The 19,041-nt window shown below is 37.7% G+C and overlaps 2 protein-coding genes across 3 annotated transcripts in view; both read right to left on the bottom strand.

Moving 5' to 3' along the window:
• Positions 1–1,088: 1,088 nt before the first annotated feature.
• Positions 1,089–14,709, bottom strand: ppm1kb (protein phosphatase, Mg2+/Mn2+ dependent 1Kb). Its single transcript, XM_088341810.1, has 7 exons — positions 14,557–14,709; positions 12,189–12,716; positions 11,783–11,883; positions 8,470–8,638; positions 7,009–7,153; positions 6,016–6,150; positions 1,089–5,575 (listed from the first exon to the last, which is right to left on the bottom strand). Exons 2-7 carry the CDS (start codon positions 12,656–12,658, stop codon positions 5,444–5,446), a joined length of 1,152 nt encoding a protein of 383 aa, XP_088197936.1. The 5' UTR covers positions 12,659–12,716; positions 14,557–14,709; the 3' UTR covers positions 1,089–5,443.
• Positions 14,710–17,959: 3,250 nt separating this feature from the next.
• The window catches only part of fam13a (family with sequence similarity 13 member A), a 64,013-nt gene continuing 62,931 nt past the window's right edge, over positions 17,960–19,041 (bottom strand). For both annotated transcript variants that reach the window (XM_088341809.1, XM_088341808.1), the window contains one exon: positions 17,960–18,846. In XM_088341809.1, the coding sequence (XP_088197935.1) occupies positions 18,729–18,846 (118 nt within the window). In that variant the 3' untranslated portion in view covers positions 17,960–18,728. The remainder of the gene's footprint in view (positions 18,847–19,041) is intronic.

The raw sequence follows: 19,041 nt of genomic DNA, 5'->3' as shown, positions 1-19,041 counted from the left end.
AACTCCTGAGCTAATGCCGCCCTCAAACGAGTTTTGTGTGTTTTAATTTTTTAATTCACTAGGGCAACCCGTTTTGTGGTTCGTGGGGGACATACAATTCTTCTTATTTATGAATAAATACGTTAAATTTCTTATATTTAGATTAATTTCATCAAATGGTTTTGTAACACTCACAATTCAGGATTTGTATTGGTGCTTGAAAACTCTTGAATTGTAATGTTGGGTTTTAGGGTTTGAAAAGTACTTGAATTTTGGGAGAAGCTGTCATAAATGCTTGAAATTGTTGCCATGTTTCCCGGCAGTCTTGATTCGACAGAAAAATTAATAATTTCTGCTTAAAAATGATGCCAATGCAGACTTTGTTTTGGCATTGCATTTCTTCTTCCCTCGTGACCAACGGCAGCTGGCATCATCAGTATGGTGTTGTCATGTGAAGCGTCATCAACCCCTAAGCGTCATGCTTAGGTCCAGTGACTAAGATGCCATGTACTGGAGAAATTGGAAAATTGGCTTTGAAAGTGCTTAAAAGTGCTTGAATTTGTCCATGAAAAAGGTGAACCATACTTATGCAATTTTAAATTTGGTATGTGCATTTATCAAGTCATGTTTATTTGTATAACCCTCAATCACAAGGAGTTTCAAAGGGCTGCACAGACCAGACTGTTACAGACTACAGACTTTTTATACCATCCCTTGATCTAAAACCTACATGAAGGCAAGGAAAAACTCAAAACAAAAATTTGAAGCATTTACAAAAAACACATTAAATTTTGAAGGATTTCAAGCACCCATACGAAGCCAAAACAAATCGATTTGTTTATGGTAATATTTAGGGTGATAAAAATGAGATGGTTATTTAATGCTACATTTAAGAAATGTTTTTCAAAATACATAATCAAAATAATTCAAATCTGTTCCACAGTGTCTGAAAGTCATTATAAAAGTTACAGGACACCAGGGCAGACAACTCTGAAAATTTGCCTGCCCATTTTTCCCAACTTGAAACACAATAAGACGACTAATCACAAAAAAAAACCCCATGGTTGCAAAGTATTAAGGAATGATTATCAGAATATATAACAGACCACCACTTTAAAATTAAGTTTATTGTAAATCTACTTATAACATTCATTGTATGTATGACATCGCTGTTTTCCATCTGCCATCAGGATGTACCTGTATTTACTCATCTTCATTCATACAATGTTTGCGTTGCATCGTCTGCTACAAGCCAGTGAAATCCTCTTTCCGCGATGCTTTTAATGTACGTTTACGTTTTGGAGCGTCATCAATTTTGTAAGCTTCTTTTGAATCTTTCTTCTTGGGCTGAGGTTTTGGCTTGATTCCTAACCACTTATCCATTTTTCTTGTGCGTCAACTTTGGAAAATGATAGGCAAATGCACAACCTTATAACGGTTGGGAGAGTCCACAAGCACAAAGTTATTCGATGCAGGCTTCTGATTCGCTGCCGAGTATGCAAATTGCCAAAAACGAACCAAAATTTACAAATCGAACGAAGATTTCAAAAACGGAATAAAGCAAACATTTGATTTTGAAAAAAAAAAAAAATATATTTTTTTTCTTTCCTGAAAGAGTTGTCGGCCACCCGGGGCGTAGACGTTTTGTAAGTTCTACGCCCGACGTAAAAGATGCACGCCCCGGGCATCCGGGGAGACGTTATTTCAGACACTGCTGTTCCATCATAAGCACCTTCCATAAAAAACAAGCATATACAAGTTTTTTCCATTTTCAAGAGCAAATATTTACTGAAGTCATTTCTGCGAAACAAAACAAGTTCACTACAGTACAGTATGTCCCGTCTTTACATTCCACATACAGTAAAGATGAAGCAGTTTGATAGAAAATCAGACGAGAAAAAATACATAAAGTAGTTCACAGACAAGCTGGTTCAAAATGACCTTTTAGTTTGAATTGGCTTCACGGTGAACAAGATTTACAGACATGGATGGACCATTTCAACAAAGTGATACATAAATAGATCCTATTCACACAACAGAACCTGTACAATTCTGTACATATTGGTGTAACATTTAAATGTGGTCACAGAGTATTAAAACAACAAAAATCAGTCTAGAAATGTCAGGTTCACTCGCTTGTCAGGGGCTTAGCGAACATTTGCTAAACCCAACATGCATTGTTGCAGTTGCTCTAATAAAAGTAACAGAATAATGATTTCTTGACCATTTAGATGCTCTTCTTTATTATTGTGTAAAGTACATGTAATATTTGGCTAGGCAGTTTAGCTATTTACTTGAAACAAGACAAAAAAACTCGTTCCTTGTATGACTAACATGCCAAACCGCAAAGGATTTTCTTTTTTTTTCGAGAAACTGCACAAACCAATTTTGGTACTGAAAATTAAGCAACATATGTTCTATACATTGTTACAAACATTCGGAAACGTTAAAATGCGACTTTCGGAGTGAAATCAGGTTTCTTTTTGGAACTATTTTACTCTGCCCATTGAAAAATTGGTCCAACAAAACCAAAGTAGAGTTGAATTCAAGAGTGGGTAAACTGAGTGAAGACCTATATTTTTCTCATTTGTATCTATGGATAAATATACATCCAGACATACTTCTCTTATGTGTGTTTTTAAATAGATTCATTTCACCAAATTGGTTTTGAAACGCTCGCAAGTAAAGCAAAATAATAGGGCTGGGTTCTGAGATATTTATCCATCTATCCATTATCTGCACCGCTTATCCTCAGTAGGGTCGCGGGGGTTGTGGGGCCCATCTCAGCTATCTCTGGGCAGTGGGCAGGGGATACCCTGAACTGGTTGCCATCCAGTCACAGGGCACACAGAGACGGACAATTCGCCCGCTCATTCACACCTGAGGACAATTTGGACCCGCCAATTAACCTGACATGCATATTTTTGGAATGTGGGAGGAAACCGGAGAGCCCGGAGGAAACCCACAAAAGCACGAGGAGAACATGCAAACTCCACACAGGAGGTTCAATCTCATGACCTCAGAACTGTGCCGCACACGCGCTAACCACCGTGCTGCCGTGCAGCCCATTCTAAGATACTTAGTTTTGTTGTATTTTTCTAGTATATATGTAGTATTTTTATTGTATTACTGCAGCAGTATTTTTGAAGTCATATTGTAATTTGTATGTTTTTTTAGTATTTATGTTGCATAACTACAATTTTATTTTTAGCAGTTTTTCTTTACTATTTTGTCGTATTATTGAAGTTGCATTTTTGTAGTATTTATGAGTTTTTGTGGTATATATGTAGTTGTATTCTTGTAGTATTTCTGTATTATTTCTGTGTTATTTTTTAGGATCCCTGTCATATTAGTGTAGATGCATTTTTCTAGTAGTTAGTTTATCTGTAGTAGTTTTTGTAGGAATTCAGAAGTAGCGTTTTTGTATTATAGTATTATGAGGGTCGTATTTTTTTCTTTTCAAAATTAAAGCAAAATAATATACAAGGTCCCTGTTTTTACGCACTAAAAGATATAAAAGTATTTCAGTAGAAGTATTTTTGTAGTAAACCCAAAGAGGGTACCCGAAGAAAACCAGATTTTTTTTAAGAGTAGTCATTTGTGAACTATTATATATTTGTCATAATATTTTTGACATTTTTGTTTGGCTGGCTGGATAGAAATGCTTGTGGCCCACAGACCGTTGTTTGCCCACCCTTGGTTTATAATTATGGCGTAAGCTTACATGTAATATATTGTCCCCTAGTGGCCAAGTTGCTCACAGAAGTATAGAAAATGGAGTTACTACTACAGACTGTTGAGCCTAAAAGAAGTTGGAGGAAATTTACCCATTTGACGTTTTTGTGGAATAAATGAATTAGCATTTGTTAATGCTGGTTCAAACAGATTAACAGTGTTTTTTTATTCATTTATGATATAAAAAGTCGTTTGGAAATGCGAGCTGAAAACGCGTGTGAACCAATAAACAATAAGGAACGTAATACATGTACAGCATTACTGTGTCCATTGAAGTTCCCCCACACTTGCTTTAGCTCGAGTTTTTACATTACAGTGACGTAAGACCACAGACAAAACACCCTCTCTTAAGATCCGTCCAGATAAATGGACAACGTTGCCTTATTTCAAGTGCAAATCTAAGTGCTGGCAACCGTAAAAGCACAAAACCGCGGCCTTGAACGCAACACCTCCCTGGATGAACCGGCACAAATCAGTTTAAGACAATAAGAAAATTGAAATAACATTTTTTTTAAAATGAAGAACATAATCGTAAATATTGAAGGCTGACTGCAGAACGTGCATTGGACTTTGGCTGGTCGATGATTTGAAGTTTGACTTTTGTATGATGAATACAAATACCGTCGGCTCATTATTTTGCCCATTTTAAGTATTCTTCTCACTTTTAAGATATTTTTGCTCAATGTTAAACTGGACGTTTTGCAGTGCGCTGCCAGAGCCATTAATGACAAAATAGATAAGATATTTTCAAAACAAAGTACATTTTAAAAAAACTTAAATTGTAAATTATGTTACTGAAGATGGGCAAAACGATCTGCAAACAAAGAAATAGCTATGTGAAATTTACAATAAATAGATCTTTTGCTAAAATAACTTTAATAGTCTATTTAATTGTTTTCTGTCGTCTAAAAAATCATTTTTCTTGAAAAGAGTCATAAATATGCACTATAAACCTTTTTCATTTTCCAAGTCCCATAAAATACCATTACCTCATTTGTAACAGTAACACTAAACCCATTTTAATTTTTGCTTTTTGGGAGATTTTTTCGCAAACGTTTACTTATAAAACACAAGTTTATATAGTGTCATAAGTTGTTCTTGGAACATTTCGAGAACATCTCAATAGTACAAAAAAGAAACACAGTCCAAAATTAGCATTTTGATAAATAGTGTGTTTTTCAACCAAGAATTTTGCCACGTACTGTCCACTGATAATAACACCACTAAGGGTAACAACGCCACCCGACCTCAGTCAAGCTTTTCATTAGTTGGCACCTGAGCAACTTTGAGGTCAACTTCAGTGATAAAATGGACATAACCTTAGATGATTGTTTTACACAAGAAATAAAATGATTATTGTTATGAACGTATTTGATATAACATTTTCGGGGGTGTGAAATGTGGATTTTGTATTTCATTGTGCTGCTTAGTAAATAAAATGAACATATACTTTGTTCTTTCAGATAAATCAGAGCAAGAACTCCGTCTTGTGCCACCGCAACTTTCGAGGTTCTACTGTGTTCCCGAAGTAAGTGTGGTGAACGATGCCAGCACTCGCTACTGGCTAGTCCAATACTTCCTATTGGTCAGCAGCAAACCTTCATAGGCTAACAATGCCTGTGGGGACCTTTAGTGCACGTTTGTTGGATTTTCACAGCAGTTGTTTCACAGAACGGATTGGAGTTTTGACATTGTTGACGGTAGCACTCGCAGGGGAGAGCCGCGCTCGCTACGCCCAGCGTCCGCTCGACACAAAGCTTCGGCTGAAGGAGAAGTTTGTTTCCGAGTTTGTGTGCTTGCCCCAGGCGCCAAACGGCACCACCATGATGGTGCTGTTGTCCTCTGAGCCGTATTGCAGAGCCTGCAGGGGACACGCCCAAGTAGTTAAGGAGTTTAAAGCTAGGGCTGCGGCGATCATTCCACTTTTGCGACGAGAAAAATCGATAATAGAAATAGTCGACAAGGAATTCCATCGAAGACTATTGTCGAATAAGGCATTTTCTATGATAATGAAAAATATGAAATTTTGTGTTTGCTTTGGGGCCAGTGCTGCCAATTATATAATTAATTCCGTCGGATTTTAATACTAATACTTTAACTACTGTTTTTAGGTCCGATCTTACCTCATGTTGCAGCCCCATTCTGAGCCTCAGCAGCATAACCATGTCCAAGCGCCTGTTTAGCATCTTGGCTGACTACGATAATCTTTCTCAAATTTGATAAGAACTTCAAACCCCGATTTCACTTAGAGTTTTTGTACAGGACGTTGTTCAACGTATGCCCCCCCAAATGGGCTCGTACCTGTTCAGAGATGCGCTGCGCTGCTTCCTTTGGGTCGTGACACTGGTTGATGACGTTGCATATCTCCTGACTGTTCATGATAAAGTTGATGCCGTCGGTGGTCAGCGCCAGGAAGGAGTCGTGCACGGGGTTCAGCTGCGGTGGCAGGAAAGCCTGTAGTTACGCTTTTTGATTTTAACTTTGGCTTGCATAGAAGATTTTTTTTTCAATTTTACTTTCCCTAATAATAAAAAAGAACCTTGTTAATGCGTCTCACAATTGACTGAAATTCAGCATAAAGTCCAGTGAGCGTAAAAAACATTACGGATTGAAAAGTTAAAGCTTTGCACCATCTAGCGGCGACTTTCTACTACTGAAACCTATATAATAGGGACACTGGTGCAAGTTAAATCTGAAAAATGACAAAAGAAAAGCAATACAGTAATCAACCTGTCCTGTTTTGTCAGCAACTACCTTTTCTTACCGTATTTTTTTTGTGTTTCTGTAATTTTTAAAAAATATTTTTCTTACTGTACACTATTGTACTAATATTCTTGCTCCACACGGCAAAAGGTATTTCATTTTTCATTTTTAAAAAAAATAAAACATTATACTACTGTATTGTAAAGATAAAATCACATACTAATTTCTGTCGTAAACAAACAAATAGTATTTTTTTTTAAAATCTGGTCAGATAATTTACATTTTTTTAATGTTCTTTTAAATTGCTTTTTTAATCAGACTATATTTTTATTCTCGGCTTTAAGGTTTTAGCTTCAATGTTCACCTTTTTTCATATCCACGTTCTTTGTTTTAACCTGTTGGTAAATTTTTTATTCTAGATATCCTACTTAATATTGTACATTTCAAATATTTTTTTAATGTGGCATAACTCTGCGACTGCAGCTTAGGAATAAATAAATACCTAAAAATATCAATCAGCCTTTGTTCTATGAAGTGTTTTAGACACAAATTAAAAAACAAAAAATACTTCTATCTCATATTTCTGCGTACCACAATTCTTTTAGTCTCAGGCTCGGCAATAACCCCTGTGCCCTTCAAGTCAAAGTCCCCGATGCTTCGCGTCATGGCCAGCCTGCCGTTGACATTGGACTGTCCCAAACTGTTCCAAGTGATGAAGCCCCCGCTCCTCTTGATCCTATGAGACATAAAGGAAGCTTTTGAAATATGTTATGACACACAACACATGCCTAAATATAGTACTCCCTAAATTCGTTCTATATGTAAACTGCAAATAAAAATCATAAAAAAAACTTTGGACAATGCGTATAGCAACATCAAAGATGCATACAGAGCTCCCTTTGCCCCATCCTGATGGATGTGACCACCTATGCCTTTCCCCGACTCCACTATATAGACCACTAAGGAGAAAGACAAAGCCTGTCACAAAGAAATTCAAACATGGTCTGAGTGCTCGCCAAAGCAGACTATGGATAGAAGATCTAGGATCACTTTGTTGCAAAAGACTCAAGAATGATGTGGCAATGATTCCAAAGGATAATAAACTTCAGGGGCCACAAACTGGTGACTGTGGGGGCTGATGCCTCACTGGCGTAGGATTTAAATCTAAATTTTTGAATGTAATTACAGTGCTTCAACTACTGAATGGTACCTTCGTGCATTCACACTTAGAGAAATGCATACCAAAATTTAGTCATTTCATCACACCTGTGTCATCAGGAATGTCTATAAATTATAGTCTCACACTTCACCTTCAGGATCTTCTCGCGTGATCAAGGGGAACCTGAGTGCAGGATGCTCTGGCAGTCGTAAGGGACTCAAGGAATTGTAGTTTCATTTGTAATTTTCGTTCTATTTTGTCCCCAACGACCGGCGGAAGTGGTGCTTAAAGCACTGAATGACGGATTCCGGCATTATCATAAGGAACCCCAGAAAAAAAACCTTACTGAGAAGCCTTGGTTTGGGAACTGCTTGAAGGCCTGCCCCAGCAAGCTGCAAAAAGGGATGCCGGCAGACCATCCAACATCACCCAACATGTGTTCTCTATGTATATAACCAAACAATGCAGCTCTCAAAGTGACCAAAAAACACATGAATTACAATGTTGAATGTGCCAATACTCAGGTTTTGGCACCTGATATTGATAGACTTGTAAAAGTAAAAAACTTGCCATGTTTCAGGAGCCACCAACAGTAAGTCGACTGCACGGGAGCAACGAGAGAGCGGAAAAAGGTCTGATCGCAGAACATTTGCTTGCACAGATAATTAATATAATGTTTATCTAGTTTTATGTTTCACACAATATTGTGCAGAATTCTGTCAAGTCAAGTAAAGTCACATTTATTTGTATGGCCCATAATTATAAAAGGTCTCAAATGACTGCACAGGTTACAATTACACCAGCCCCCGAGCTTAAACTAAATGTTCCTCCTCTCAAGTAGCCCATCCTTACTGTACTGAAGACGAGCTCCAATATATTTTTTTTTATCTTACCTCTCTTTCTCATCCTTTCTCTCAGGCGTGTGGTCCACAGTGAGCTTGAGCGCCTTTCCCTTTCGGCACAGCATAGCACGGCTGTCGCCAACACTGGCGACCACCAGCTCGATGCCGTCCCTCAGCAGTGCAACGGTGGCAGTGGTGCCCGAGGTGGCCCCACCAGTCACTACAGAAACATTTGGGGAGGAACGGCGTGAGAGACGGAAATCGACCCTTTGAGGTTGCGCACAACGACCACAAGATGGATACACACGGCAAGCGAATGCACACACACACACACACACACACATTGAGACGAGTGGTTTAGGAGGTCATGTAGTTGATAAATACAATAGTCAAAGAAGTGGAGGGAGGGGAGACCATTGCACATGCATTTTCAACAGCTGAGTGTGTTCAGTCAAATAGCATTTAACATTGATTCGATAACTAAACAATCACATACAAAGTCAACTAATAAAAGTGCATTCTTGTGTGTTTTTTTTTTAAATATATTATACACCAGCAGCAAAAAAAAAACTTTTTAATGGTGTTAGTCATTTGCACATTTTGTAGATATTAAGTCTGCACACCTCTTTTAAAAACTATGTTTTATAGAAAAATACAAATGAGATACGAATAAATAAATTGGCAAAAACAAATGACTGATTATATTTCCATCAGGGGTAGGGCAAACTATAGCCCGGCAACCAGTCAGGATTAATAATTCAGCGCGCCAAACCAAAACTTTCAAAAATGATTACTAAAAAATGTTCTTTGGGTGCCATTCTTTCCCCCAGTGTCCCTGTCAAATATATATATATATATGATTATTTTACAAAGCATAAACGCATGCTGCATACAATTTTTTTCTGCATTTTAATTGTTGTTTTTTTTCAATATATATATAAAGATATTTATCAAATGTTTTCAAAAAGAATTTTAATGCGTATTATCAAATTTTAGTACTTAAAAGGGGGAATAATGACTTTTTTTCAATTTGACAAATTATTTTTTTTTACATGTTATTCATAATAAGAAAAATTAGATATGTAAATGTACTTTATTTATACAGCCATTTACAACAATCATTTTGGTGTACCAAAATGCTTTACAGTAACAAAATAGTAGCAATATGTAAAAACTAAAAAATAGATATTTTTTCCCCCCGCATTTATTGGATCCAGACAATCCAATCAATCCTTTTTTTTCCTCCTGGCCGCGGGTCCTCTGCCAAATGTTTTAACCAAATGCACGGCCAGCCACTCAAAAAGTTTGCCTACCGGCCCAGGTAAAGTAATTTTTGGGACATCCATAGCAGCTAATTGTATTGAATGTGTTAACAATCATGACAATTTTAAAACGCGCTAACAGTATTTCCCTTTAACTTTATTCATTAATCATACTTTATAAACAGCCAAAGCGGTCTAAATGGCTGCCAAACGTTGGGTTACATTTTTGTATAATGGCTGGCATGGACCAATTGATGGGGTCGTTTCATCACCAGACAGCAACAAATACTTTAATGCATAGCTAGAGCTCTTTGAAATCATTTTCCCTGAGGCAAATTGCGTATTAGACATGCTGTTTCGTGTGGAGAATTTCTGGCAGAAGGTGATCAAGGATAAGACGCTCGCTCTCACATGACGCTCTCGCAAACACTCATTGAGAGAAGGAAAAGGACTCTGGAGAGAATAATTGAGATGGGAGAGCAACAGAAAGAGAGAAAACCGTGGGAAAGGGGAGTGAGAGGAAGATAGGGAACCTTCCAGAAGTCCAGGATTTAGGACCCGCTGGACTGTCTCCTTCAATATCTAGCCCCTCGCCATCCACACTTGGTGCCAAGGGCCTCCAGCTATGAGCTGGGTCCGCAGCTGTTGTAGATAACATGCACACACACACACAGGCATATTGGGACATTTCAAACAGCGCAGCCCCACATGTGGGTGCCGCGTCAACTAGTGTAACAGTAACCTAAACAAACAGAAAAATATTTAAAGGAATTGATTGGAATACTCGTTTGCATGCACTGCGTGTTGTCAAAAAACTTCAAGGCGCCATTTCTGTAAGGTTCTGAAGCATAATAATAATAATAATAATAATTTCCTTTGTATTGTCATTCTTTGTAACAATGTACACAGAACGAAATGTCGATACACCTGACCCGTTGTAGCGAGTCGATGCAGCCGCAGCCAGAGGGCGCCGCCATTATACCAATTAGGTATGTCTCGGTCGAGGCGCGAACCAGCGACCTCCCAGTCTCAAAGCGGGCCATCTAGGCTACTGAGTACTTTTTGGTGTAAACGATTATTTTGAAAAGGTTCAACATTCTTGTAAAGCACGGCAACATATTGTCTTCCAGAGGTTAGAATACCACTTAAATAGAAGAAAATAAGGAGTTCCTTGAAATAACAATTCTATTGCACCTCCCAGCAAATTAAATTGGTACATTAATACTACCTTTATCTACTGTCTGAACAACTAAACTACACTATTATTTTTATTTAATCAATCTGCCATATAAAACACAAGTTAGACTGTTAAGATTAAATACAACAGTGTAATAAACCATTTTTGAACAAATGTACAGAACTTGAAACAACTAAACGTTTAAGCCAAGTTTCAAAATGCTGGATTCTTGTATGCCAATAAAGGTTCCCTGCGTATTGGCTTCACTCTTGTACGAAAAACTTTTTAATGTGGTCGTCTGATATTTAACCCTCAGGTTGGTTGGGAATTGGCTCCACTAATCGTTGTTCGTAGGTCAATTTTGACCCGAGGTCAAACTATTAGTAGTATTGACCACCAAAAAGAAAGGAGTATCTCTCAATATAAATACAACATCCTGACAAATGTTATATGTATCCATAACTATAAATTCTCATTGTAATTAGATTTTAGGGCCCCAGAGACACATTGTTTAGTACATTTTATAACTTAAAATGAGAGACCCTAACACAACATAAGGGTTTTAAAAAGGAAAATAAATTACCTTGGATTGGACACAGTGTATTATTGTCCACCTTACAACCCATGAGTGGAACATTAAAAGTGTGACAGTAAACGCTAAATAGAATATGCCCCCTATTTGGAATAAAATGAAAATCAGGTCCAACTTTTAGTAAATGGGGCTGCTATTAACTGACAGCATGCTGCATTTGTTTCAGTTGTTAATTTTGTAAAGCAGACCTTATTAAACATGTTTTGTTCAACATTTGTTTGTTAACCAAGTTCATTGTAAAATGAAACAACTTCATTTTCTACAGACGACAAAAAATGGTTCCGGAGCATATGACGAATAACAATTCAAGTCTAATATGTTCCTTCAACTTACCATCTGAAGTGCGCTGCAAAAGTTTGGCCAGAGCTTTGTCGACTTCCAGGAAGGCTTGGGTCAAAACCAGCTCCAGATTGGGCTCACTGACCACAAGATCCCTGCAAAAACAAACAAAATCACACATATTATTTATGGCTCCTTTGTAAACATTATGCTCAAAATAAACCCCTAAAAAAAATAACCTCTGCTGTTTGCATGCGCATCGTTTACAGGAAGAGTAAACAAGTAATATTTCTAAAAATCCTGTGACACTAGATTCCAGTGCACCATATCCCACATGAAAGTGACATGGAAAAAAGCCGGCGTTAACAGGACGTGTGAAAGGTTTTTCAAAACAGAAGCCACTTGTACCAGAACCCCAACAGGCTCTCTGTAGCCAAAACAAACAAAAGCATATCCTTACTTGATAAAAGTCTCCAAGTATTTGTGACAGAAATCCGCCGCTTCAGGCCCTCCGTGCCCGTCAAACACAGCAAAGTAAATGATGCTGTCAGTCATTTGTGAGAACTGGAAACGGTCCTCGTTCTCCTTGCGTTGCCCAATTAGGGAGGCACAGCCCACATTGGACAGGCTAACTTTGGGGATGGGCTTGCCGAAACGGATACTGGATGGCAAAAGGATGGGCTCGTCAATGCGGTTGTCCCAAATGCCAAAGGAGTCCCAAGTGGTAGGGCGCCCGCTGCTGTCCGGGTCGAAACGAGTACCGCTTCGCCTGTTTTCCGATGGAGTGTGAAGCTGTCTCTGCAGGACTGTGGGGTGAAGTGTGATGTCCTGCTTCAACGGGAGGGGAACTGGTCCCATTTGGGGAAAGCTGTAACGTCCAACATTGGGCCCTTTGGATCTTGCCAGGCGGGTGAGGAAGGTGATTGACATCACCCTTACAGCAGGAACACCAGAGAAGAACGGAGTTTTAGGATGCAACTACCGGGCACTGGAAAAAAAAAACCAAGAAAATTAATCCAAGATCAGTAAAGGCAGCACAGCGGATCATTGCCTGCCTTCTCCAATTCCTGTTGGGCATTTACTCCACTCAGTGACTCAGCAGAGCCTAGAACATTATCAAGGATAGGTTATATCAAAGTGTGCAGCTGTGTGACCTGCTTCTCTTTGAAAGACACTAAAAAAACAAACAGAATGAGAAACGGCTTATTTTGAAAAGAGACACTACCACCCTGAACTCTGACCTACAACATTCATGAGCATGATGCATTTGTGCAACTGGTGTATACTACTGCCAATGTGAATGCTGCTACATGTTCCAGAACACATATCTATTATACATCTTTATTTATTTTCCCACATTTTTGAGTTTTTACCCTTATCTTACTTTTGGACTGAAAGAAAAAGCCATTAAATCCCGTTGCACTTCTGTATAATGACAATAAATACTATTCTACAACAGTATCCTGGACTACGTAAACATGCAATAATCCGATTGGAAACAGATTATACGATTTCTGGAGCAAGCCAGATCATTCATTTGAATGCATAGAGACAAACTGTATAAATATTGTCTGTATACATGGCATTTGCAAATACTATGATTTCAAGGGCAAAGAGAAAGCAACCTCATTACATGACCTTTCTGTATAAATAAAGGGGCTGGTCAACTACAAAGCAATTCTTTAGTCTAGTTTTTCCAACTCACTTGAACATGGTTGCCTAGCGAAGACATGCCCCCAGATAGATTGCTTTGATCTGAGAACACGTTCACAATAGTAATAAATTACTAATAGGGAACCCACCCAAATTGAATAATCACATAACAACGTGAGAAAGCAGCACCTATATTAAATCAACTGTACCAGTTTTTATCTACGGTCATATATGATAATGTTTTTTTGGTAATGATTTTACCAGAAGCTTGGAGGGCAGACAGGAATACCATAAAGAGATTAATCAATACAGCCTCGAGAATCATTTGCTGCTAGTCTGGAAGACATAGCTGCGATGAGTATAATTAAGAATAAAAATACAGCAAAATAAAAAAAATGTTTGGACTTAATGTTTGTTGTTTAATACCCAGCTTCATTATTTTTCGTTGCCATGGTGTAGGTTTCCGATCAAGGGATGGTTGAATGGTAGTCTATGAAGCCCTTTGAGACGTTTTATGATAGGGCTATATAAATAATCATGACTTGACTAATCGACTCAGCGAGTTTTTTCCCCAGGGTCATCATCAGCCCAAACAAGCATGCAAAACTCTGAAATGTGTGCATATATATAGATTTTGCCAGTTGCATTGAAAAATGGGTACTTATTATCTTTTTATCAACTTATTTGTGATTTTTAGTGGCTGCTAAATGTTCTTGCACTATTGTTACAAAGTAATTTTAATTACAATGTAGGCAAAACACTGGTGGGTGGATCCCATAACCACTAGGGTCATAGGGACACCATTCCCTGCGGTGTTTCTTGGGCAAGTGCAGCCTGGTGGCGCCCATTCCATCCTGAAGTATTATGGAAACGACGATGAAGACAATTTAATTCAATAAAATGTACTACTTGGGTGATTTTAAATTTATTTGATAGGTTGGTGTTTGACAGCACCATATCGCTTATTTATATCTTAAGTTCTGAAACCTTTCAGTTAAATGTTCCTATTGAAGCATATATTTAACACCAATAAGCCACAAATGCGTCACTTCCTTACATTTTCAGTTTAGTGGGTGGCTACCATTTTGGTTAGCCGACTAGCAAGCTGCTAGTTTCGACGGATTTCTCACAGCCGAAAGAAGAAAATAACATGTATTTATTTCAATTAATCCTACCTTTAATGTATTTTTGTAGCAGAAGTCCTTTTTATTGTCCTTAAGACGCTTTTTTGTGCATTTGTTGAATGAGTTTCGTGTATATCGCCGACGACACTCCTCTCCCTTGTCTTGCTAGCTTGTGTAACGCAATGTTGTTAAACAAGGTAAAGGAGCTGAGCCAACCAATCGGCAGGCGAGAAACCAGTCCTCCTCCGTGGACGCCCCTCGAACAATATAAATGATTGGTCGAGATTGGCAATGATGTAATCTATTTAACCAATTGTCAATCAGCAGCTCGTACGGGCAGCCAATAGGAAAGCAGCAAACGCTCACGTGGTTGACCTAAATTCCTCTGTTTACTATCCCACCGAGACATCGAGCAATAAATGTATTGTATATATGGAAACCCGAAACTCGTTTAAAATTTTTAAACACACAGTAAATATTATTTTAAGAAACGGGGTGCAGGGGGAATTAATCGCACTTAATAGTTGAAATATTTTCATGAAACGTTTGTGACGTCATAAACGTAAAAGTCACTAGTCTGTGTAATTTTCAAAGCGCTATCGACTTTGTTGTACTCTTTAATCCGTAATTTCTAGATGCTTTATTCATTAAAACGTATGAAAACTTCCATAACTAATTTATCTTGCATTAATTGATCTTGCAGAACTATACATCTATTATCTGCACTGCTTATCCCCAGTAGGGTCGCGGGGGTCCTGGAGCCCATCCCAGCTATCTTCGGGCAGTGGGCAGGTGACACCCTGAACTGGTTGCCAGCCAGTTGCAGGGCACACAGAGACATATAGCCATCCACTCACTCATTCACACCTAGGGACAATTTGGACCAGCCAATGAACCTGACATGCATGTTTTTGGAATGTGAGAGGAAACCGAAATGCCTGGCGAAAACTCATGCAAGTACGGGGAGAACATGCAAACTCCACACAGGAGGTTCGATCTCATGACCTCAGAACTGTGCCGCACACGCGCTAACCACTGTTCCACCATGCTGCCCCCTTGCAGGTATTTTCATAGATTTAAGAAAGGCTTGTGACACAATCAATCACAATATACTTCTTCAAAAGATACAGGAATATGGAATAAGTCATCACTGGGTAAAATCATAGCTCTCAAATAAATATCAATACGACCAGGTTGAAGACTGCAATTCAGGTTTTATGAGTATTATCTGCGGAGTCCCTCAAGGCTCTGTGTTAGGACCTTTATTGTTGTTATTGTATTTAAAGGACTTATATAATTGATCATCAAAATTTATATATAGTCTATCTGCTGACAGCACCACAACATTGGGTTCAGGTGAAAATATACAGGAATTGCAGGCACAATGACCCTCGGCCTTAATGTTATGCTATTTGAAAAATACATAGAAATACTGTACAACTAAAGATAGGTAATGTTCAAATGGAAAAAGGTAAGAAAACAAGTTTCTTGGTGTGGCTATTAGCCATGATATTAACTGAAGACCCCGTATAAATAGCATACAATCCAAATTAGCAAAGAACATTAGCGTTAAAGTTGATGCAGACATATATTTGACCAAAAATCCCTTCATAACATGCATAGTTCATTGATTTTGCCATATTTAAATTATAGAGATATAGATATAGAGCTATAGAGATTGGGGGGAATACATACAAGATTACAGAAGAAAGCTATTACGATTGTGCACAAAGTTTGGTAGAAAGACCATACCAAAAAAATGTTTATAAAATCCATCACAAGATGATGACCTTTGAAATGTCTCATATTTACATCACTTAAAAAAAAACATACTATATGTATCTTTGGTAAATATACTAAAGATTAATATCTCGAAAGTTTCTTTGGTTATCATAGTGTATGTTATTGGAGTCAATAGTCATATTATTAAAAGTTTGAAATGTAATTTCTTTGTTTTTTGATGTTATTCAAAGACCCCACTCCGCCTATCTGCTTTTATCTTACTTTTAGAAAAGCTGTTTAGGAAGGACCACATTAGGTAGGAGAAAGAGGGGGAGAGGGGTCAAGTCAAGTCATGTTTATTTGAATAGCCCTTAATCACAAAGAGTCTCAAAGGGCTGCACAGACCACAGATTATTGCAAACTACTACAAAAATACTTTTTAATACTACAAAAATACAACAGTAATATTACAAATTACGACAGTGAAACTACGGTACAAAAATACTTCAGTAATACAATAAAACTAATAGAAAATTACAACTATGGAAATACTCCAAACAATACTATAGTAATACTCCAAAAGTACTATGGTAATACTTAAAAATACTATTGTAATTCTACAAAAATACTACAAAAGTGTTACAGTAATACCACAACACATGATTACACTATGCAAATACTACAAAAATACTAGAGAAATACTATAAAAATGCGACAGTAATCCTACAAAACTTTTACAGTAAAACTACAAATAAATTACTTCAGTAAGACTATGGTAATGCTACAAAATACTACAGTAATACAGCAAAAATACTAATATAAAACTACAAAAAAATACTACAAAAAGAATATGGTGATACTACAAAAATACTATGGAAAGTGATTTTATGCTTGTCCCCTGCGTTTATTTTGTTAGTGTAGCATGGAAATGGTGAAGGTAAGAAAACGCCTGCTTCAAGTAGAATCCAAATGCCATGCCAAACCCCCCAAAATATGAAAAAAAGTTTAATTCAAGAGCATCTAATAAATGCACGTGCTTGCACATGCAACACGAGGAGCTTGATAGAGGCCGCAACGATGACACAAACCAAGAGATAAAGGCACAATTCCGTACAGCACTTTTACAGGAGAAAGCCCTTTAAGAAAATATTGCAAGTTGGAAAAATGGTATCCTATTGAAACAAAGGTCCTAAACTTGACGACAGTTTGGAGCCCCCGCCATAATATGAAAAGTTAATGTTCGTGCAGCAGATTGATACGGTTGGAATAATGTGTTCCCCTACAATTATTATATCTATCTTTAGTAAATCAAAGTGTTTTTCTACTGCTGTCTTCTGACTAGGCAAGGAATTACTTTTAGGTGAGGGTATTGTCAGTTCATTTCACTGTTATGTAGCTCTCGGTTTGAAAAAGTGGAGAACCTGTTTTATTTACGCTATGCTCGTATTTTGTTAGCGAAGCTTGAAAATTGTAAAAGTTAAAAAAAGGCCTGCTTAAAGTAGAGTCCAAACGCCAACACAAACCCCCAAAAGATGAAAAAGTTTGTTCGCGGGTGCCTGAAAAAAAGCACCTAATTGAAAATTGGTTGACTTTGGCTGCAATCGCCAGGAGATGGCGACAGAAAGTTTCAAATTCTGTACAGCACCTTTGAAGGTTAAACATTATTTTCAGAAACAAGACTCTTAAACACCTAACAAGCTATTCACAGTAAAGAAGACACACAAAGGTCATAGTCAGTAAAAATATCTTTTTTGTTTGTTTTTACATACACATTATATACAAAATACAGTCGATGTACTAAAATGTACACACTCTTCAATATGCGAAGCCCCGCCAGTGCTTTTGTTCAATAAAAAAAAACAAACAATGCTATTCACACCGATGAACTCAAAGAGAAACAAACATCCGCACACAAATGTAAACAGAAGTTTCAATTTACGGCACGAGGGAAAGGATTTAGGACTTTTTTTGTTCAAGCACACAAAATTGTCATCCATTCTAAACAGAACAAACATGCAAATCTGATGATACTAGTGATGAGAAAATACACTTTGGGTTATATAACAAGCAGTTTGGGCCACAAAAAAAGGACATCAGGAGCTAGCTTATTAAAGGGTGTTAGTTTTTTTTTTTTTTTTTAATCATAAAAACTCTAAGAGGTGCTTTTCAACATACACTTCTGGATTCTCAAATTACTTCAGTTTTAATGTGGCCTGTGATAGGAACAACACAATCCTTTTGGCAAGCGTTCTTCTACAGCAGATTTGACTTTTCCATCAAATATAAAGTCTTTCATACAAAAATATCCTCCACCGTCCTGACAAAGTTTAAAAAATTGAATTCTACACATATCGTTTTTAAGACTTCTATGGCAAAAGGTGAAAAAGTTGCGGTACAAACGGACGCAAATAAATTAGTAGACGCTACAATTGTGATTTGTTTGGGGTGTTCGAACCGTCACGACCCCAAAAGTCTTTGATTTGCCGCATTTTGGCTCAGATCTACTTTGTGGTCTCTCTTTTGCTGATCAGGACCTCCAAGAGCTTCAGCTTGGCTTTGACGTGTTTGTACTCGTTGTATTCTGTAGCGAGAGGCAAGCGGTCCTCCTTCTGAACATTCCTGGAAAAAAAAAAATTCCTTATATTATGTACATCATTCGTATATGGTAGTATTGGCATACGCGACCGGATGATGAAGATGCTGTATCGGAGTCAGATCAGGACGCTTCTCCTGCTACTGGTATGGAAACAAACACCGTTTCATGTGGGGGAGCCAACTCCTTGCCAAACAAAACGGCACTTGGTTACGCATTTC

The sequence above is a fragment of the Urocampus carinirostris genome, chromosome 8 (genome assembly GCF_059441175.1).
Source record: "Urocampus carinirostris isolate Australia breed hairy pipefish chromosome 8, RoL_Ucar_1.0, whole genome shotgun sequence".
Taxonomy (NCBI): domain Eukaryota; kingdom Metazoa; phylum Chordata; class Actinopteri; order Syngnathiformes; family Syngnathidae; genus Urocampus; species Urocampus carinirostris.
This window is presented reverse-complemented; position numbering and strand designations above follow the sequence as displayed.